The sequence below is a fragment of the Conger conger genome, chromosome 15, assembly GCF_963514075.1.
Source record: "Conger conger chromosome 15, fConCon1.1, whole genome shotgun sequence".
Lineage (NCBI taxonomy): Eukaryota > Metazoa > Chordata > Actinopteri > Anguilliformes > Congridae > Conger > Conger conger.
Genome location: NC_083774.1, coordinates 24,763,571 through 24,785,170, shown reverse-complemented (window position 1 = coordinate 24,785,170; position 21,600 = coordinate 24,763,571). Strand labels below are relative to the sequence as shown.

The 21,600-nt window shown below is 45.2% G+C and overlaps 2 protein-coding genes across 3 annotated transcripts; one reads left to right on the top strand and one right to left on the bottom strand.

The window, feature by feature from the left end:
- Positions 1-186: 186 nt before the first annotated feature.
- ints14 (integrator complex subunit 14) lies at positions 187-6,203 on the bottom strand. Of its 2 annotated transcripts, none has more exons than XM_061222180.1 (12): positions 6,078-6,203; positions 5,043-5,328; positions 4,402-4,509; positions 4,154-4,309; positions 3,724-3,842; positions 3,319-3,461; positions 3,138-3,230; positions 2,900-3,044; positions 2,450-2,583; positions 2,165-2,283; positions 1,344-1,409; positions 187-964 (listed from the first exon to the last, which is right to left on the bottom strand). In XM_061222180.1, exons 2-12 carry the CDS (start codon positions 5,262-5,264, stop codon positions 713-715), a joined length of 1,557 nt encoding a protein of 518 aa, XP_061078164.1. In that variant the 5' UTR covers positions 5,265-5,328; positions 6,078-6,203; the 3' UTR covers positions 187-712. The 2 variants fall into 2 exon arrangements, with proteins under 2 accessions (XP_061078164.1, XP_061078163.1); XM_061222179.1 differs by lacking the exon at positions 6,078-6,203 and adding an exon at positions 5,880-6,019.
- Positions 6,204-8,006: 1,803 nt separating this feature from the next.
- slc24a1 (solute carrier family 24 member 1) lies at positions 8,007-21,447 on the top strand. Its single transcript, XM_061222444.1, has 8 exons — positions 8,007-9,149; positions 11,348-11,413; positions 12,800-12,913; positions 16,617-16,664; positions 19,222-19,464; positions 19,852-19,941; positions 20,526-20,692; positions 21,198-21,447. Exons 1-8 carry the CDS (start codon positions 8,007-8,009, stop codon positions 21,445-21,447), a joined length of 2,121 nt encoding a protein of 706 aa, XP_061078428.1.
- Positions 21,448-21,600: the final 153 nt, after the last annotated feature.

The window sequence follows — 21,600 nt, the reverse complement described above, 5'->3', positions numbered from 1 at the left end:
CTGTGTTAGGATGTGAAAGCTTTGAAGCATAAGAGCTCAAAACTACTCTGAATGCAGATAGAACCTTATCAGTCTAATGTCACAAACTGTGTACTCAGTAAGTTATGATATTAACAGGGTGGGGGAAATCAAACAATGGGTACCATCTAATTAATGTACCATTCCACACTTTCATTACTCCACCTCCACAGTTGCTAAAAAAGGTTTAATTGCAATCCCTCGTCTGGAAACACTATATACAAAGCTTTTCAAGGTACAAAAAGACATTTCATGTGCGACTCCCACAGAGCACAAACACTAAGAGCATGAGTACAGCCCTGTTGGCTGTATGTGGAGGGTGTACAAGGGCAGCACAGCCCAGCCCTCACCTTGCACCTGCATGGTCCCTGATGTCCAAAGCAATGCTCCTCTATACTAAAACCTTCAGTTCTAATCTGAAGAAGTTTAGTCACCTGCCAGTCACAATGACCCCTTAAGATGATGACACGTCACACTTGCATTCTCTCTCACATTCACTCTCTCACACACGCATGAGTGCGAACACGCACACGCACACACACGTCACAATTTCTACAGGTGAATTAACTTAGTTCAGTCTGCTTAAGGGTAGGATTTTAGATGGGAGGAGGAGGGCCATTTACACAGGGTGCTGTACCTTTCCCCCCTACATCCTGTCTCTATCGCCCCCCTACATCCTGTCTCTATCGCCCCCCTACATCCTGTCTCTGTCGCCCCCGGAGAAGTCGGTGACCATGGGGGTGATGCTGTGCTCGAAGGCGGCGTACTGAGGGTCCCCGGTGCTGGCCAGTTTGAGCTGCTGTGCGGCGTGGGAGAGCTGGAAGGCGGCGTCGGGGTGGGCCGAGTCAGGCAGCAGGGTGCACTCCCTCTCCAGCAGCTCTGCCACGCCCTTCAGCAGCTCCCAAAACCCGAAGGCCAGAGCCGCCTTCCGCAGACGGTTCAGCTCCTGAGACACACATGCACACACACGCACACGCTGAGCTGCATTAGTCTGTTACTTCCTGTACAGGGCCAGTTCACAGTTGCTGATGTTGCAACTGCTGGATATTTTGGTGGTAAAGCCCAATACAGCTACATAAGAGACTGATTAAGAGTCATTTCCTCCTAGCTGTACTGGACTTTACCACTCAAATATCCTGCACTGTAATGTAGGTTATCATGGAATTGCCCAAATACAAAAACTTTCAATCCTGAGGAGAAAATAGTTGGTTGTGTAAAAGAACTGGGAAACACAATCTTGCTCCTTAAAAGCTGTGCTTTGCCACAATGCAGGATTAAAGCTTTTGTAGATGTCTTATAATGCTCGGTGCCCAATCGCTGCTCACCTTGTAGAAAGTCTGTGTCTTCTCTGGCAGCTTCCGGGCATTCCTCAGGATCTTCTGCACGTCTGTCTGTAGAACAGCATGCTGGGAATTATGGCCCTGCCTTTAAAAATGCACTTGAGGGTAGACGCTGCTTCACCATGACGCCTGCCTGACCCCAGTATGGTGTTCGACCCACAGCCTGCCCTGTAGGTCTGTGGCCCCTGCTCTGTGGGTCAGTGTGGGGTCTTCACTGCAGTCAGTGAGTTCTGCTCTGTGGGTCAGTGTGGGGTCTTCACTGCAGTGAGCTCTGCTCTGTGGGTCAGTGTGGGGTCTTCACTGCAGTGAGCTCTGCTCTGTGGGTCAGTGTGGGGTCTTCACTGCAGTGAGCTCTGCTCTGTGGGTCAGTGTGGGGTCTTCTCTGCAGTCAGTGAGTTCTGCTCTGTGGGTCAGTGTGGGGTCTTCACTGCAGTCAGTGAGTTCTGCTCTGTGGGTCAGTGTGGGGGCTTCACTGCAGTGAGCTCTGCTCTGTGGGTCAGTGTGGGGTCTTCACTGCAGTCAGTGAGTTCTGCTCTGTGGGTCAGGGTGGGGTCTTCACTGCAGTCAGTGAGTTCTGCTCTATGGGTCAGTGTGGGGGCTTCACTGCAGTGAGCTCTGCTCTGTGGGTCAGTGTGGGGTCTTCACTGCAGTCAGTGAGTTCTGCTCTGTGGGTCAGTGTGGGGTCTTCACTGCAGTCAGTGAGTTCTGCTCTGTGGGTCAGTGTGGGGTCTTCACTGCAGTCAGTGAGTTCTGCTCTGTGGGTCAGTGTGGGGTCTTCACTGCAGTCAGTGAGCTCTGCTCTGTACCTGTAGGCCGCTGGGTTTGATCCACACTGTGACGTTCTGCGCGTAGCTGCGTTTGCTCTTGGGCTGCAGGGGGAAGGGGCTTTTAGTGTCGTCCTCTCCGTAAGGGTTCTCCTTCGCATCTGAGGCCAGAGAAACACAACAGAAAACGTTTCAGTAAAGCCAGGCTGTGGCCCCTGCTGCGGTCTGTGAAGGACAAGGCTGTGACCTCTTCCTCCCGAAGGGGAGGGGAGGAGAGGGGAGGGGAGGGGAGGGGAGGAGAGGGGAGGAGAGTCCGGCTCTCCGTACCTGACGTGGGCCCGAGCTGTGCCATCTTGCCCAGCCAAGGCAGCGGCAGTGGGCCGGGCTCAAACAGCGACATCATCAGGTTGGACTTCTTTTTGCTGTCGGCCTGCGAGTACAGCATGCCGTACCAGTCAGGTCTGGGAACGGGAGAGAGGACGAGAGGAGAGGGGTCTGATCAGAAACTTCCTTTATGTCTGCAGCTGCAATCTCTGGATCAGGGGGTCTGCCAAATTAGTACAACAACAACTCCCTCTGCACCGAGCATGTACACAGAGAGAGAGAATTTCATCAAGAGTAGATGTTGCCAAATCACTTTGATAAACAAGTATTTTATAGTGCTGCCACTGTCAGAGCAATTAATGAGTCGTTACAAACTGAGCTGTACTCCTATTATGGCAGGAGCCAAACACAGAAATTAGCTTCCTTCAGATACGCAGGTTTTTCCCCTCTTACCCCAGCTGTACAAGGGCCACCATTCCCTCCACTTTCAAACTCCCGTGCAGCAAGACACAGAAGTTTGGGCTCTTTCCCGCCATCTGAGTGGTCGAAGTCTCCTCTTCCGTCTCCTCAGCCGTACCAGCACCCACCTCATCCACCTCTGACCAATCAGAGCGAGTATATTATACAAACCAAACAATGTGCAATTTTGTAACAGCAGGCTTATGTATTGAGATGGCTGTAGAAGACACACCTTTGTTCACAGCAATGGGCAATACCAAGTGTCTAGACAAGACAGGGGGGCTTGAAATATCACCAATCTCGATGAAGCCCACTAGCTCCAGATCTGCATCAGGGAGAAAATGCACAGAAGTGTGAATGCTGAGCTGTGAGCTCCAGGTCTCCCCTGCAGAGAGAGGACAGGCTGTGCGCACCTGTGAGGATGGTCCTGGGAGAGGGCTCCACCTCCTCGTCGATCACCACTGGCTCCGGCCGGGGGAACACCTGCACGTCCGACGACAGGTTTCCGCAGCGCAGCACCGCGTGGAAGGGCGTGTACGCCTGGTCGATCAGCTTCCTGCCCGCAAGACACGCACAAAACACAAGCTGCTTCCATCCTGTTCCACCAGAGGTTGGCCCCACACACACACACACACACACACACACACACACACACACACACACACACACACACACACACACACACACACACACACACACACACACACACACACACACACACACACACAAAGTGTAGAAAGTGCACTGCCGCTAACACAAACACACGCAACACCTGGAAGTCACCGGAACCGCCACTCTCCACACGCACGCATGCTCACCCAAACATGGACTGCACACTCTTCAGGCACAGGGGCCCTTCCATGGTGAAAATCTGGCCCCCACCTGCACTCAGTGTTAGCAACTGCTCCAGGTTCTCCAGAGTGTCACTGGTCTGGAGCTGCACAAACACAATGAGCAACAACTGTTATGGCAGCACAATGAGAACAGCACAACTATTATAGCAACATTATGAGAATGTCACAACTATAAACATTATAGCAACACAGAATCACAAATATTACAGCAACACAGTTCTCAGCAACAGTGAGAAACAGCTCTAAAACAGGGTGTGAACATCACAGCAGCATATAGCAGCAAAGTCAGGATGCTGCAGTTCTCACGGTCTAACAGGTTACAGGTTCACTGCTCCAGTAGCAAAACGCAAAAACCAGAGGGTGCTGGGAACCGGGGGGGCATGGAACATGTTACCTCCTCAGCATTGGCGATACACATGATGTACAGCTTGGCCGGGAAAGGGAAGGGCAGCGGGAACTTCTTGTCATCCCCGCGGTGCTTCAAGGTGGACAGGGAGTGGCGCAGAGAGCCACGCCCAATCCCCAGGGACCCGTCCGTCACCAGCACCACCTGAAACCAGGAAGAACCTCAAATTAACACGTCTGCTGGGCTACACACACAACAGGATGCACCGTCACTTCGGAGAGGAGAACACACGGCACCTGACAGGGGCAGGCGCTGCCCCACTCCTGCTGCACCACGTTGCTGACGCCCTGCAGGGCCGCCTCCAGGCACGTCTTATCGTAATCCTCCAAATTGCTTAGGGCCTCCTACAGCCACACAGGAGGGAAGAGAATATAGCATTGTGGGTAAAGTGAGAATGTCCCTGACAGGGAGCTTCAGAAAATGACACACTTGTACATGCAGGCTACTTCACATACCATCTTGATGTTTTGAAGTTCACCACCATGATTAACCTTGTGTGCGTCATAGATTATACTACTTATGTATAGTTATTGTAGGACTCGGGTTACTAGCTGTAGGCTAGTTGATAAGTTGATGTGCTTTTCAAGGGTTCAATTTCTATCTATGTGATCATGCTAGGACTTTCCTCTAGGGTCCTGAACGTACTTGTCCCTAGGTTTGATTTGCACTTCATTGTATGTTGCCCTGGATAAGAGAATCTGCTAAATGCCTTTAATGTAATGTAATGAGGGATGACAACTACCACTGGTCCACAAAGTTGGGAATATTTTTTGTATTTTCTAAGGAGTGTTTCCCAGAAAACATCCTCTATCTTTATTTTGTCTCCTATCAGCAAACAAACTCCTGGAAGTCTGCTAGGCAGGGCAGCTGCTGGTACCTGCAGAGTGTTGTAGTCCCTGGTGAAGGGAACCATGAGCTCCCAGAGAGAGGAGAACGCCACCAGCGCGGTGAACTCCAGGCGGTAGTTGGTGGCCATATGCTCAAACAGCATAGTGAGCCCGTGGATAGCCAGGTTTTTCCTCTGAAACTCCTCGTTGCCCTCCAGTGCCACTGGCCGGGTCATGGACAGAGACGCGTCCATCAGAACCACAGTTGGCATGGCTGCCAAGCAACTTGTGTTCCCCCAATGGCAACAACTGAAAAACCAATCGGGGGCAGGGCGCCTGAAGATGATCAAAGACACAAAAGGTGTAAAACGCAATGCGAACTGAAGGATTAATCAAAGGCTGTCCTTGTCCAGTGCAAATGAATGACTAAAGAAAAAAAAAGAAGTAGTCTAGAAAATAAAGCTAATATTCATGGTAATCATGGCAAATGTGACATGTAATTCTTGAACTTTTACTAAACTATCCGAATATTACTTAACTAACGGTAGCCTATAGCGTGACCTAATGTGGATGCTATAAATATATATACATATATTCAACAATAATGTCAATTAGTTTGCCATTATTATCCATATTCTCCGACAGAAGGGTTTGCAAAATCAATATGCCCCAGCCGTTCTTAAATGTGACTAAAACTACAATCGTCCACTACTTTATCTAAATGCGAAAACTTCTTCCAGACGCGCTAAATTTTAGACATGACCTTAGCTACAATATTATAACTAGCTGCTACTTGTTTTAAAACATAGTTAGCTACAAAGTATTGGTATGTTTTAAGTAAACACGTAATAATATAAATAACTAAAAGCCAGATAGCTAGCTAACACCTGGATTTGTGGTTAGCGACAAAGACAGCAATGCAAACCAATCATTCAAAATGAGTTGCAAGTTAGCAAACTAGCCGGCAGTAGCTGGCTAAAAAAACAAGATTGAGTCAACTCCACTAAGGCCTTTGACAACAGAATGAGATGTTCGTCCACCCAGAAAACAATTAATTGTGAACAGATATAGTTATCCAAACATACCTTTTCAAAAAATCGAGGATTAAATGCTTCTCTCCTATGGGTACGTTCTTCAAATGTGTACGTATAGAAACAATTTATGGTACAATGGTTCCTATTGGGGTTATTACCCATTTGACCAGGGGATCAATGACTTTTGTGGGCACAAAAAATGCGGATGTTTTATATCCATACAAATATTCTTAAATTACTTGTTCCCTCTATTTTGTTGCTAGAAGTGACAGTATTACACTTCCAACTGTCACAACAGACAACATAAAACACACGAAAAATGTAAACAATTGTGCTAAATCGTGGTGCTTTAATCATCAGGAAAATGATAGTATTTACTTTACATTAAATAGCAAAGCCACTGAAAGAGTAAGTGCTCCGTAAGTCAATTCCGGCGTGGTAACAACATATTTAATAAAATACCAATAGAAGTAGCGTTATCACACACACACACACACACATTCATTCTCTCTCTCTCTCTCTCTCTCTCTCTCTCTCTCTCTCTCTCTCTCTCTCTAAATAAGCTATTTATAAACGATTGATTGTCTGCTAGGCAATAATTATGTTTATAAACGGTGTAAAATAGTTTGTATAATAAATGTATATCATTCAAATTTAAATATTTAAAATATGTAACGATGAAAATATTTTATCTCAACTTTGCGAATGTAATGTAATGTAAGGTAATGTAAGAGGATCCCCTTATTTGTGCATTTAGTAACCGATAAATGACATTATCGTGGCTGTATTTCTCCGACACTGGCCCCTACACATGCACAAACATAATAATAATAATAATAATAATAATAATAATAATAATAATAATAATAATAATATGATGTATACAATATAGCAAGATGTTCATATTTTGCTACTGTTGAAGTGCACCAACAACTTTCACTTTTTTATCCTGCTTCATTCCACTAGGTGGTACGAGACGTGGTCCAAGAAGGCATATCCACCATATTAGCCTAATTATAAATGGAAGGATTAAAGGATAACATCTAGTTGTTAGTCGTTTTGATAAACCCCTTTCAATGTGGTGCTATAGGAATATAGCCTAATTAAAACAAGTTGGCCTAAAGTGAGTATTATTACTCAAGTAATATGCCACTATTCTATCAATGGCATTTGTCTGAAAACACCAAAGACAGGCATATTCATCATTTCAAATTGACACTTGCCTCCTGTGATATTGTTTTCCAACTCATAGGTGCCAATAAACAAACACAAAATTGGCTACATTAATTGAAAGTTTTTCAATAGGCAGAGCTATGCATAGGCAGCACATAATCTTCTTAAGACTCCAGGTATTATGTATTCTGCTGATCCACTGTGAATACCTGTCCCGCGGTGCGTCCTAGCTGATCTGATTCAATGACAGGCTGCAGATATCCCTGCAGTTTCACCATCTCTCTGCTGCAGCCCAGCTGTGGAGTCTGCCCCTTCAGAGCAGTGCAGTCACAACCTCAGGTAAATTTTCATTTTTCATTTTTGTCTGGTTTGTTTCCTAAATTAGAGAGAGAGAGAGAGAGAGAGAGAGATGAAGCCATAGTTACCTCTGCCTGTGTGCATACACGTTGATTGTTTTGCTATTCATTTATTGCACAAATTACATCAATATGTTCCCTTTAAATCATAAACTGTATCAAAACTCAACTACCAGTTGCTGAACCCACAGTGTAATGTTTTAAATGGTTTTCCTTCCCTACATTTCACTCACAGGTACCATCTGTTGGCAAAGTTGCATGATGCTGTGAAAAAGAAATGAAACTGTCGAGGGTACACTATTCTCTTACCCCGCCCAATTTTTTCCCCTCGAACTACGGAAAAGCTGCTACATGGCTTGGATGGGGAAATCACTGGATTAACTGTTACTGGTAGCACATTTATGAACTTCATTTCTGAGAACAATCACAACTGTCTATATTTAGGGGCAAAATGTATTTGCCACGGAGAAAGAGGCTTCAGTGGAGTCGGGTCCTGTTCTTTCTCTCAGGTGTTCTATTGTGCTGTATCTACCAGCTGAGCCTGAGGGCAAGGCTCACAGAGCCCTGGCCAGAAGCTCAGATTGCAGAGTATCCTGAGGAAGAGCTGAAGCCTTCAACTCAAAACATCATGCCAGTGGTAGAAGTACCTAATCACACTGTGGTAGAGGATTTCTCAGAAACAGCAACTACAGATACAACGACGGCAACAACTGCAGAATCAACTACAGGAACAACAGCAGGAACTACAGAAACAACGTCAGTTACAACGACAGCAGCAACTACAACAACAACAACCACAGAACCAACTACTGAACCAACTACAGAATCAACCACTGAGTTAACAACCTCTATGACCACCAATCGGACTAAGCTCAGGCATTGCATCTATGTGGACGCAGACCCGTCCAAGCCCACCGCGGCACCCACACTGACCCCGTTTCCCAACACCACCACCCCCATCCCCACGCCCAACACCACTCTGGCCTCCCCCGGCAACGCCCCGCTCATGAAGGGCGAGTATCCCCGTGACATCTTCTCGGTGGAGCAGCGACGGCAGGGCTGGGTGGTGCTGCACATCTTCGGGATGGTCTACATGTTTGTGGCCCTGGCCATCGTTTGCGACGAGTTCTTCGTGCCGGCCCTGGGGGTCATCATCGACAAACTGGAAATCTCGGACGACGTGGCGGGGGCCACGTTCATGGCCGCGGGAGGTTCGGCCCCCGAGCTCTTCACGTCCCTGATCGGGGTGTTCATCTCCCACAGCAACGTGGGCATCGGCACCATCGTGGGCTCGGCCGTCTTCAACATCCTCTTCGTCATCGGGATGTGCGCCATCTTCTCGCGGGAGATGCTCCACCTCACTTGGTGGCCGCTGTTCCGGGACGTCTCCTTCTACATCCTGGACCTCATCCTGCTCATTGTGTTCTTCCTGGACAACACCATCATGTGGTGGGAGAGCCTGATCCTGGTGTTGGCGTACTGCTCCTACGTCCTCTTCATGAAGTTCAACGTGCAGCTTGAGCAGGCCTTCAAAAAGCAGCTCAGTAAACACAAGAACATCATTAAGGTCCTCAGTGTGGAGGAGCCGGAGAAGGTCTGTGGCTGTTTACCTTCCCTTTTTGTTAGAATCATAAGTGGGGTCACTTCTCTTCTCAAGTATTTTTAAAACTCACAACAAAGACCTTAACTAGTCAAAACAGTTACACTAGCGGAAATATAAATCCTCACAAAATTAACAATTAACACTCTATTTATATTAGTTTAAGGGAAGCTTTTCTGACAGATTTAATATCTTGGACTAGCACTCCAAAATGTTTGTTAGCTCAGTTCATACAAATTATATTTTCAGACCTGTCATAATAATGCATGCCAAGTAAGAGCTCTAGTTATTCTTAGTTAAGTCATCTCATATTAGCAATGTGATGGAACCAATGGTATTTTGCCATGGCACTATAACATACCTTTTAATAGAATATGATAAACTATGCAGCGTTTGCACAGCTGATGTTGACTAGATTAGATTGGAATAAGAACTCATATTTTACACTTCAAAGATCACAGCAAGGACAGTCACACACCTTTTGAGAGAAGGCAAGTAATAGCAGAAGACCAGTGTGAGAATATGATTGGGGAGAGGAGATAAGCATTTATAACTAAGCTCTGCTGGTGATTCATTCTGCATGCAGCCCTAATCCAGTTTCATCTGACCTTCATTCACACCCAGTGCATCCACCTGGTTAAGCCAGAGACACAACAGAGATGCTATATACGAAACACAGATACAAATATACATTGATGAATTAGGTCCTAGTCTGCAGTCTCTAAAGCAATTTGTCTTTATGAAGGAAAAAATTACAGGCATATCTTTGGGTGTGTGGGGTCCAATTCAGTGCAACACTCAGATGCATATTATTGAAGAGAGTTGTTTTAGAAATGTGCGGTGCAGGAAATGGGCTATAAATGCACTTTTGGTAAGCAGCCTGCTGTATATGGGACTTTTCCGTTCCTTAGTTTGTGATTTTCGTTCAATTTACAACACGATAATTCACATTTCACTTCTGCCTGTGGTGCACATTGCTGATCTGTGGGAGACTTCTGTATCAGGGAGCAGGTTCTGTATTCCAGGAGAAGTGGGATGTCTGTGATAATGAAATGTCCCCCCTTTTATGTTTAATCCGTAATGCTATATCCTGGGTATGGCCTTTTTGTATTCAAATGTGTCACAGCCTGAAGAGATATCGGACTTGTGTCAGTCAGTCAGCCCTGACATATTCACAGTGTCTGTGATTTGACCTGTCGGTTATTCCCCACTGAATATGTTTTGCGAGCAGGGCTCACTGCTGGAAGAGAACAGTGTCAAATGACTGTGACATGCAGTCTCAAGGCTCAAGTCTGTGTGTAAACAGTGCTTCTAAAATAAGTTCAGTTGTTTTTCTACAATTTTATTTTTTGGGGTTCCATTTTTTGTCCTGTGAGTAGTTAGTGTAGGACTCAAACCTTCTAAGGTTTTTCAAGCCATGGTGCTGTAAACAGTGCAGAAAATAACTAAGCTCTAAAAGGTCGCTCCCTCCACCCTGTTTCCAATGTGCAGGACAAAAACACGGCTTTTGCTGGGGCCCGACTGACCCAAAGCCAATCACCCACCATAGCTCATTATCCTGAGAGAGTCTGCAGAACTGCACATACTGTAAAAGTACATACAAAACAAAACAGCACTTAACCTGCTAAGTATAATTGAAGGACAAGCTGATATTGTGTCCAGGACAGGTGGACCCCCCCCTCTCTCTGTTGCTGATGTCAGCTTATTTGTGTATCTCATCAAGCCCAGGCCTCAGGTCAAACAGCTCCAGCAAACCAAGTGACAGGCCATTCAGAACGGCATAGACCTCATAGCAACCATCTAAATCTAACCTAATCAATTAAGGGCATACCACAGAACATAACCTGGATACATATGAATTGTTTCTCTCTCCCCCATAGTCATAGCAATAACATGCTTCTATCATGAACATAAATGCAATACTGTTTCGGGAAATTATTTAGCAGGGCTTGAAAAAAGGATGCAATGGGGATAGCAAAAAAATGGAACAGCCTCTCGACCCATTCATTCCAGGCTTCCAGTAAAATAGAAAGCTATTCAAAGCTACATTTCCTGTATTCCTGCATTCATATCCTAAAATCTTACATAAACTTTCCTACGAGATATGTCCTAGTTTTATGTACAAGAGAAAAGGAATGGACAATTTCTGCTGGTCGCTAGTCTCAGATACAGCATCTCATTGTTACAAACAGGACATTGGATCAGGATCCGGTGAGGACAAGAAACCTGACAAACAAGAGGCCAAGAATCATTTATTGGTAAGACTTATTCCCTTACTGTACGCACACACACACACACACACATGCCTGCACACAGACATACACATGCATGCAAATGCAGTCATAAACACATGCATGTATGCATGCACATAAACACATTTTACAAAAATTTAACATATTCTTGTCCTGCAAACAGGACAATGGATCACGACCTGCTGAGGACAATAAACCTGAATATCAAGAGGCCAAGAGTCATTTATTGGTAGGAAGAACTCAGCTCCTTACTATACTCACACACACACACACACACACACACATACAAACATGCACACATGCTAACACACATACATACACACGCAAACGTGCACGCACATGCACACACAAAACAGAAAAATGCATACATTCTTGGATGTCATTTTAAGCTTGTATGTTATATATTTAAGAACATGGTTTCATTTTCTTGCAAGGATATATTACATTGATTGTAAAAAAAAATTATAAAGTGTATTTTGCATTTGTCTTATATGCTGGGATCATCACTGTTACTATTATTACAAGCACACTTTGTGTTTGTGACATTGTCATAGAAACTGCGTGGTGATTGCATGTTCATTTGTCAAATTCATTTTATTTTCTTGGACATGCTACATCTCATTTTAAAATGGGATTAGTGCTGTCAGTAAGGACATTTGCTCTATGAATATGATAAAAACATAGTTAAAACCTACATGTTGCAATAACATTTAAGCATTTAATCTCGAAATTTCCCCTCAGAACCCTCAGCCCAGTCTCATGGCATATACAGTGCATAGCTCTTTTTTGCACGCCCACAATGACATTCTCATTGGTACACTTTGCTGCACTTTTAAAATGAAATGTCCACTAGGGGTGGCAAAAAGCTCAGACTTTAAGGACAAATGTAACAACAGAATGCAAGATTCATGAAGAAAGTTTTTTAAATATAAATTAAGATTGCCTTTCCCCAAACGCACCGGATCCTCCTGCTTGATTAGTTTCGATTTAATATAGTTGTTGTATTTACACAGTCTGATATATTATTGTATGATTTAATCTCTAAACTTCCCTTTAGCACCCCCAGTGTTATTTTGAAACTGCAGCAAAGTGTTCCTGTGAGAACGTAATTGCGTTTCTGCAAAAAAGTGCTGAGAGGTACGTATTTGGCATGAGACTGGGTAGCAGCTCTTAAAGCTACTGATAAAGCTGAAAATCAATGGATATTTAATAACATCTGCAGGATTCTAAACCCTTCAGAGATCACTAAATGAGCTCTTGCCAGATGCTTGGTGTTAGTGCAATCCTGAAGAGGCCGGGGTATTAGTCACCGTGGTAGCCTGTGGAAGTCTGGGGGTGGGAAAATGTCACGGTTTGCTCAGCACGGTCACTGTGACCCCCTCTTGTCCCCAGCTGAAGCCTCCTCTGCAGCGAGGGGGCAGCTCAGCCTCCTTACACAACAGCACCATGAGGAGCACCATCATGCAGCTGATGATCCACTCCCTGGACCCGCTGGGGGAAGGTAAGGTCACCCTGGGCCCGCAGAAAAGCCATAGAAAGTGGTTCTACCATCACTGAGGCAAGCAAAACTCCCCAAACCTGAAGAATAATGCAGTTAATTTGTATTTTAGTGAGACAAGTAAAGCGAGCTGAGCTATTGTCGAGGTTGTGAGGTTGTTATGAGGTGAGGTTGAAGAGAAGGAGAAGGGGTACAGGAGGTAAGGTGAGACAGAGTGCATGGAGCATATTCTTTCCCTGTCTGTGACAGATTGCTTTTCGAACACCTCTTGTACATTTGAAGACCATGGAGTTGTCTCACAGGAATATATACACAGGCAATCGTGGAGAGAGAGAGCGCAGTGCTTTATGTGTATGTGGGAACAGAGACGAACAGTACCACTACAACTCGGCTATTGGGATAGGTTGTTTAGCCCTGAGGCAACACTGGAATCACAGACACCTCAAAATGAAAACAGATCAACTATTTTCATTAGGTACAAAATGTTGAATTCACAGCAGTTTGTGTTGAAAGAAATATACAGTACTGGCCAAAGATGCATTGTTTTGATGGTTTCAATACTGCCTTCACAAGCACATGCCAAAATTGCAGCAAAGAAAAAGATTAGCATAAATTTCATGCTGTGTATTTACAAAGTTTCATAGACTTTCAAAATGAAGTCACACATTGCATTATGCATCTGACTGAAATGCCAATGACATTAGAAGTACTGTAAGCCTGTGCAAAATGTACCAAATCTGCTTGTCTGGCGAAGAACCGTGCTGTATCATGTGACTATCCTGGTGTAAGTAGTCCTGATCTTATCCTTGATCGTTGAGGGTTATTTTCCAGTATTGTTTCAGTACCATCATAAACCTTCAGTGTACAATTTGAACCAATGAATGAATATAAGCTCAGGCCTAGAGAAGCGGTTTTCCCCTGTGCTGATGGATAGAAATAGCATGAGTGGTCTGCGTGTTCTTTCTTGATTCAGCTGCACCTCAGAATTGTTTTACATAAAATTATGAGTCCCTTTGTTCTCCCCACTGCAAAATGGATTGGAGTTTCAAAGATAAATGGAGTTCAAAGGAAGTTGGTGAAGGGAAATTGATACTGAGCAGATAAATATGTCTGTATATCAAGCTGTGAAAGGATTCAGCTGTGGGCTAGGAAACTGCAGGGAACCAAGGTCTTCATCTCCCAAATTATTATACATGCTTGACTAGACAATAAACATTGAATCGTTTAAAATATGCTTGTGTTTAAAACACCAGCTGAGTCCGACATTTCTAACCTTTGATGCTGAATTATCTGAAAAGCAGACATCATCAAAGTTTAAAGTAGGAGACCATTTAACATAAATGTGTGCCAAGTATCCTGGTGCAGAATATCTGCCCTTCATTACCTATGGTGATTGAGATTCCACCCTTTGCTTTGAATTCATAAGATTAAAAGTGCTATGAACATGAAGTGAATCCCATTGTTATTATTCAGTAAAAGTCTTATCAATATCATAAATGAGATACCATGCTGTCATCAAATGACTTATTTTCTATGAGTAACCTGGAAAGGCAAATGTCTGAGGAGGTCAAACCTGTTTGCTTGCTTTGCTGATATTGTACTGCCTATAAACATCACTCTTGCATGTGCGGAGCCTAACCCCACTGCTGTAAACAGAGCAGGATGTTGGGTAGGTCAGGATGGGCTGTGAGAGTGGTAGGGGTGGTTTGGTCAGCGTGGGGAAGTAAGGGTGAGGGTATATCAGGATTGTGGGGTAAGGATAGGGCTGAGAGGCCAGCATCCTGTTTCCTGTCCGCTGTGAATCCCTCATCACCTCATCTCGCACATCACATCATAAGTTTATCTTACACGTGCACCAACAAGTCAACTACTTAAAATGCAAGATGCACAATTAGTACAATTAGCACAATTCTTCTGCCATGAGGTACAACTAGGCTGTCTAAAATTGCACACTTGCGTACTCTTACAGGTGCACCAACAAGTAAATTACTTATAATGCAAGATAAGAACACAAGTACAAGTGCATGAGTGTGCAATTTGAGACACAGCCCAGTTGTACCTCACGGTGGAAGAATCGAGCTAATTAGCAACCCCGGGAGACTGGAGCTGAACCAGCTCGTCACGCCCTGCAGCAGACGGGCGGAGGCGAGTGGCTCCTCGGAGCTCCCTCCAGGAGGGCGTGAGGAGAGCCCTGTGCTGCTGACGGCAGCCCCAGTGACCTTCACCCTGTCCCCAGCCTCTGAGCCCCGCAGCGCTGGGCCCTGGCTCAGCCCCACACAGCTCTCCCTAAGCAGCTTGTGACACATCTAATAAAAGCTGAATGGGAGTCGGCCCCACCGAACCCAATCCCTTTATCTCAATAGGCACAGAGCACTACATAACCGGGACGGAAAAATGTTGCGATGACAGAGACGGTGGTGTTCTCTCTTAATAGTGATAACAACAACAATAATAATGATAATAATACTAATAATAAGAAGAATAAGAATAAACCATAGTTTTATAACACAATTTTAAGAAGTGAACCCTATGAAACAAGTCAAAATTCAATACATAAAACATAAACAAAAATAGTAGAGCATGACAAGCAAGTGACACAAAACATTGCATGACAGAAAATAAAAGTAAGACAGACAGTTGTGTTAGAACCTTTACATTCACCCGTCAAGTGTCTGTAGTGTTATACCATGAATGTTTTGCTTTTATTTGTCGCTGAACTCCTCATGCTGTGAGAGCCCACATCAGGAACTGTACAATCATTGAGTATGCAAGAGGTAACTTCATAATTTCTGCCCAGTAGAAACTGTCTTTAAAGGGACATTAAAGACTGGGAGGTCTGCACAGGGAAAAGGTAAGGTGGGTGTAGTTTAGCTCTGTACAGCACGTGTTGTGTGTCTTTGGGTTTTGTTGTATTTGCAGTGAAAATTATTTGTGTTTGTGAATCAAACCCATTGTAGATGTTTGCACTGTTATTGGTTGCTTCTGTACATTCTGCTGATTTGACTCGATAAACTCTGTTGGTCACTCTGCTTCTGTACCAGTTAAAAAGTGCTCTCAGCAAAAGTGTTTCACCACAGATTCTAATCATTAAACAGATAAGCTCCATATACCTAGCACTGAAAACCCTGTCTCCCTACCACTTTAACCTGAAACATATCATATGATTTCATGAATAATAGTGAAGAGGCCCAGCCAAAAGTAATACGGCTGCAATGAACATCCTCGGGCATGTTTTATGAACATTGTATTATATACAGTATATTAAACATTGAGGGACAGTTTCACAGACACAAAGATGCTCCATACAAAACTGAATTAGTCCAGGACTAAGCTTTATCTAGGTCTGTGAAACTGGCCCTATAGCTGTTAAACATGTAGCACAGGAAACATCTTCTACACAGAGCAACATTTTAGAGCAAGAAAGGGAAGTTGCTTGTCTGGTTACTGTACTGAATCGGTTGTTTCATAGGCTCATGCTGAAAGTGAGGTCTTGCTTCATGAGTGGTTTCAGCAAGCCAGATGATTTTACCTTTTAAATAAATGACCCCCCCCCCCCCATCTCCCCCACCTTTCTCTCTCCCTTGCTCTCTCTGTTTCTCCCTCTCTCTCTTTTTCTCTCTCTCTCTCTCTCTCTCTCTCTCTCCCTCACTCACTCCCCTCTCTCTCTCTCTCCCTCCCTCTCTCTCCCTCTCTCCCCCCTGCACAGTGAAGTTTAAGGATAAGGCTGAAATCCTGAATGACATGGCTCAGAAGAAGGAAGCCCAGAAGGACCAGGAAAAGAAGGAAGGTGAATTTAACACCCGTCAGCTTCACTCTCAGCCCTCTGCTTGGAAACACACAGCCCACGGAAAATGAGAAATCGACATATATATGATAATTACTATTATAATTAGGATTCACAGTAGTAAACAAATCAGATTATAATTGGATGTTGTTTTGGATGGGTTAGGGAACAGTTACACCTCATTAACACCAGGAGCAGAACTTCCTTCCGGTTCCCATGATAGTGGATTACAGCTTTTATACCAGCGGCTGCCCTGTGGCTGTGGCTGTGCCTGTGGCTGTGGCTGTGGCTGGTATAAGAGCTCTAGTATGGGCACCTTAAGGAAGCAGACACTGCACATTGCCCCCTCGACTCCTTGTGTAAACAGGTCAGAGTAGTAGTAGTACTGATTGCTGGTAGTTGCTTGAGTTATCTTTCATGTTATAGTTTACTAATGTTGTTATTGTTAGTGGGGTGAGAATGTATATATTTGGACTTTGTTTTTGAGGGGGTGGAGTGGTGTATGGCGGGTTATAGTGTAGGGTGAGTGTATGTATGAGGGCTGGATCAGCACAGCATTGACATCACTGTTGCTTCCCACCCATTGCTCAATGTCAATTGCAACAGAATCATTTTAAGACAATTTTCTTTAAGGGGAAAGGCATAATATCAGATGTTTAAAAATGGAAAATGATAGACCAGTGGCCCCAGTTGGGCCTTTTCCCTTAGTGGTACAAAACATTATCTGAAATATTAATTTTTGCGTGGCTAGCGGTTGAAACTGCTTGTCCTTTACAATGGCCATTTTTAGCCTAGACATTTAAAAGACAAAAGACTCTTAGGTAGTTAGGCACAGCATCCTACCAGCTTCTCAATCACAGAACTGATTACTGTTGAGACCTAGCTGTTCTCTCCATGCACCAGTGTTCTTAATGTGAAAGTCAATTGCCTATCCAGCCAAAGCTTGTTGTGAGGGTTTACAGTTAAGAAGGTGCCAATTGTTCAGGTGAAAAAATGTAATGGTAAGTGTATAATGCAAGGGACCAAATGGGCAAATGAGAAATGTACATGAATGAAGTGCAGTTAAATAAGTGTAGCTGTAACATTGCAGAGAGCAGAACACAGACTTAGGGGTGCTTAAATATACACAACAGCCTGGATTCAACAAATTCAAATTGGCAAAGGAGAAATTCCGTACAGATATTAGAAAGTATTTTTTCACACAGCGAGTAGTCAATGTGTGGTATAGCTTGCCAATACATGTAGTGGAGGCAGAAACACTGGGGGTTTTCAAGACCAGGCTTGATATGGTGTTATATACTGTTTAGTTTTTATGCAAAGTAGGCAGTAGGTACACGTAGGAATAGGAAAAGGCGATCATTGCTGGGTTTAATGGCCTGTTCTCGCCATTATGTTATGTTATGTTATGTTATGTTATGTTATGTTATGTTACATATCTTAATTCAATTCATGACAGTGTTCCACACAACCAAATGCTATTAAATACAAAATAGAAGGACTAACATGGCAGGGATTGTTTTTGGGACAGCACACCAGCTGTTTTTCAGCCAACACACCAGGTTGAAAGAGAGTGTTCTCTCATACCCCATATTCATATTCTCCCATGCGTCTGGGCAGAAAGGCTCCCTGGCACTGTCTAATATAATGATTTCTGTATCCGGCTCCTGGATTAAAGACGAGTGTAGGAGCGATATCTCCATGTGTCATGTGAAGCAGCGTACTTACACAAGCCCCACAGCTGGTCTGGAAAGCAGAGGGAGTGACAGGAGGAGTTTTAACGAGCTATTGGTGTGCCTCTCTTTCCTGTGGGCGGACAGATGCTCCCAGTAAGCCTGAGCCCCCAGCCAAGGAGGAGGAGAAACCAGGGCAGGAGGAAGGAGAGAAGGTATGGGGAGACCGCACGCAGGCTATACTGCCACCCAGAGGGCGAGGGTTTTGGGAAGATAGCCCCTACCTCGCCGGACAACCTCTCTGGAACTGCTCGTTCCAAATTGCCAGGGACTGCATATTTATGTTATATATTATACATACATATATTTATATTTGTGCAGTTAGCATACATTTTAGACTTTTCCTCTTCAATTTGCAGAAAATATTAGCCTTTACCATTTAGTTTTTGATGACTTCTTTCCTGGAATATATTATTCAAAAGGGTTATAAATAGGGGTGGGAAATGTAACAATTTTCTTGAAATGATTACAAGATGATTTGCGTGCATTTTTTATGCATTCATTTTTTGGGTGACTTGACCTGAGTGGATGTTTGTTTACTACAACAAATGACCTATACACAATTTTGGCAACTAATGACAAAAACAACTATTCCGATTACAAATCTATCATAAACGTAATCTGCTGGCGAGTGCTGGGGAGTTGTCTAGAGTACATGATCCCACCTGTAGTTGTGAATCTGTGATGAGTCATCCACTCAGGACTCTCAGTAAAAGCAGTGAGAAGGTTCTGCTCCCTCCTCTGTGTCGTTTCACTTCCTGTGTCCTCTCCTCAGGGCCAGGGGGCAGGGGGCTCTGGGGAGCCGGGGGGGTCCGGGGGGTCCGGGGGGTCCGGGGGTTCGGATAGCAGCGACGAAGACGACAGCGACGACGACAGCGATGATGACGACAGCGATGACGATGATGAAGACGATGAAGAGGAGGAGGAGAACGAGGAGCCCCTGTCTCTGGAGTGGCCGGACACGCCGCGGAAGCAGGCCACGTACCTCCTCCTGCTGCCCATCGCGTTCCCTCTGTGGATGACCATCCCTGACGTCCGCAACCTGGTAAAGAGCACTCAGCATGACACACAGGGTGCACCTCTCACTCCACACGCACCGTGACCACAAACCACTCATTCTATGATGACTGTACTGTGTACCATTTACTCTAGAAAATAGCTTGGCCAGGACCGTGTACCAGGCTTTCAATAATAAACATGACTGTGTATAGAGCTGTGAAAATGAATTTGCCACCTTCCTGTTTTCCTCTATTATTGCATATTTTTCATACTGCTGAATGTAAGAAAAGTGGACTAAAGTGAGTCTCCCCTAAGGCCGGCAACCGTGCATCGGTTGTGTGTGCCCAGTAGACAAATTAGCGCGGGAGTGTGTGGTACAAGCTTTTGGATGTAAGGTCTGTGGCTGTTTACCCCTCCCCCTCTCTCTCTGCAGGCCTCTAGAAAGTTCTTTGCGATGAGCTTCCTGGGCTCCATAATGTGGATCGGTGTGTTCTCATATCTGATGGTGTGGTGGGCGCACCAGGTGCGTAGTGGGGGGGGGGGTTGTTCTATTCTGAGCTCACTGAGTTTCACACATTACCATCTGCGTGCACAGTGGCCCTCCGTCCCCTTTCCCGATGGCACATTATTAGCCATTGAGAGGAAACTGAATATCCTGCTGAGCCTTCCTCTGACTAAGATGTTTTTTTTTTTTCTGTTTTGTTTCCCATTTACTGTGTATTTGTCCCTGCTGGAGCTTTATGTAGACCTGCTGTAGTACGTGTGCGCCTTCACTTCACCGCATGCCTGTCTTCTGCACAGATCTGTTAGTGCCCATTAACCTCTTCCGTCCCAAGAGTGCCATATGGCACTCAAGCATAACTACCATACCATATGGCACTCTCGATCTTGCACCTTTTCAACCAATCAAAATGAGTGCTGTACTATTGTTTTGAGCCCCTATTAAAAACCTAGAAAATATTCTCAACCAAAGCCAAAACCCCGTGGGATTTGGATGTTCACATTGGGCTCGGGGCAGAAAGGGTTAACAATGCCAATAGCGTACCGGATGCACAACACCGCTGCAGCCGCGCCAAGCTGAAGCCTAACCTGTGTGGGTGTGTCCAGGTGGGGGAGACGATCGGCATCTCTGAGGAGATCATGGGCCTGACCATCCTGGCGGCCGGGACATCCATCCCTGACCTCATCACCAGCGTCATCGTGGCCCGTAAGGGCCTGGGTGACATGGCCGTGTCCAGCTCGGTGGGAAGCAACATCTTCGACATCACCGTGGGGTGAGCCTACCTCCTCGTAGCTTTGGAAAACCACCTGCATGGAGGTGTCTTTTGTGGACCCATTTGCTCCACATTGCTCCATTTGCTCCAGAGTAGGAAAGCTGGGAACATATTCTATGCAAGAAACGTGAACGCGGACCCCGGGATATACACAAGCTCTTTGCTTTAATCCAATTCAATGTATTTTTGTATATCTGAGGCTATACCCGGCCAATCCACAAGGTGGCAACCTGGGACAATCTGGTTTGACTGAGCGGAAAGGATTATTATTTTGTGTTGTTTGTTGAACATACTTTACATTTAGTGCCTCAAGCAGGAATGCGTGGAATTGTAGCATGTTTGTGTCCTGTCAAAATTTGGACTGCACATTTTGTTACGCAAGGATGCGGGAAACAGCCCAATTCGTTGCCCTTCCGTTGCTTCTTGCGTCGTGTTTGCGTTCCACGCGTAGAGTACGTAACGGGCTTAATGCCGACTGACCCCCACTTGTCCCCGTGTCCCTCAGGCTGCCCGTGCCCTGGCTCCTGTACTCCACCTTCCACAACATGGAGCCCATGACCGTGAGCAGCAACGGACTCTTCTGCGCCATCGTGCTGCTCTTCCTCATGCTCCTCTTCGTCATCCTCTCCATCGCCTTCTGCAAGTGGAAGATGAACAAGGTGCTGGGCTCCACCATGTTCCTGCTCTACTTCATCTTCCTGGTGCTCAGCGTGCTGCTGGAGGACCGGATCATCGTCTGCCCCGTGTCCATCTGAAGGTGGACCGCAGCTCCAACGCCAGGCTGGCTCCCTCCACACTCACACAACACCCGACTTCCTAGGGCTGTTTGTCCACTCATTCAGTTAACTGTGTGCAACGCATACCGGAACAGAAATTGTGCCACTGTGCAAATACTTACAGACTGCATG

Coding starts and splice junctions, on each gene's coding strand:
- ints14 (XM_061222180.1), bottom strand. CDS start 5,264: ATGCCAACTGTGGTTCTGATGGACGCGTCTCTGTCCATGACCCGGCCA. Junction 4,310..4,401: donor GCAGCGCCTGCCCCTGTCAG/GTGCCGTGTGTT, acceptor TCCTGGTTTCAG/GTGGTGCTGGTGACGGACGG. Junction 1,410..2,164: donor TCAAACCCAGCGGCCTACAG/GTACAGAGCAGA, acceptor GCTGTTCTACAG/ACAGACGTGCAGAAGATCCT.
- slc24a1 (XM_061222444.1), top strand. CDS start 8,007: ATGTATTTGCCACGGAGAAAGAGGCTTCAGTGGAGTCGGGTCCTGTTC. Junction 9,150..11,347: donor GTGTGGAGGAGCCGGAGAAG/GTCTGTGGCTGT, acceptor TGTTACAAACAG/GACATTGGATCAGGATCCGG. Junction 11,414..12,799: donor AGGCCAAGAATCATTTATTG/GTAAGACTTATT, acceptor TCTTGTCCCCAG/CTGAAGCCTCCTCTGCAGCG.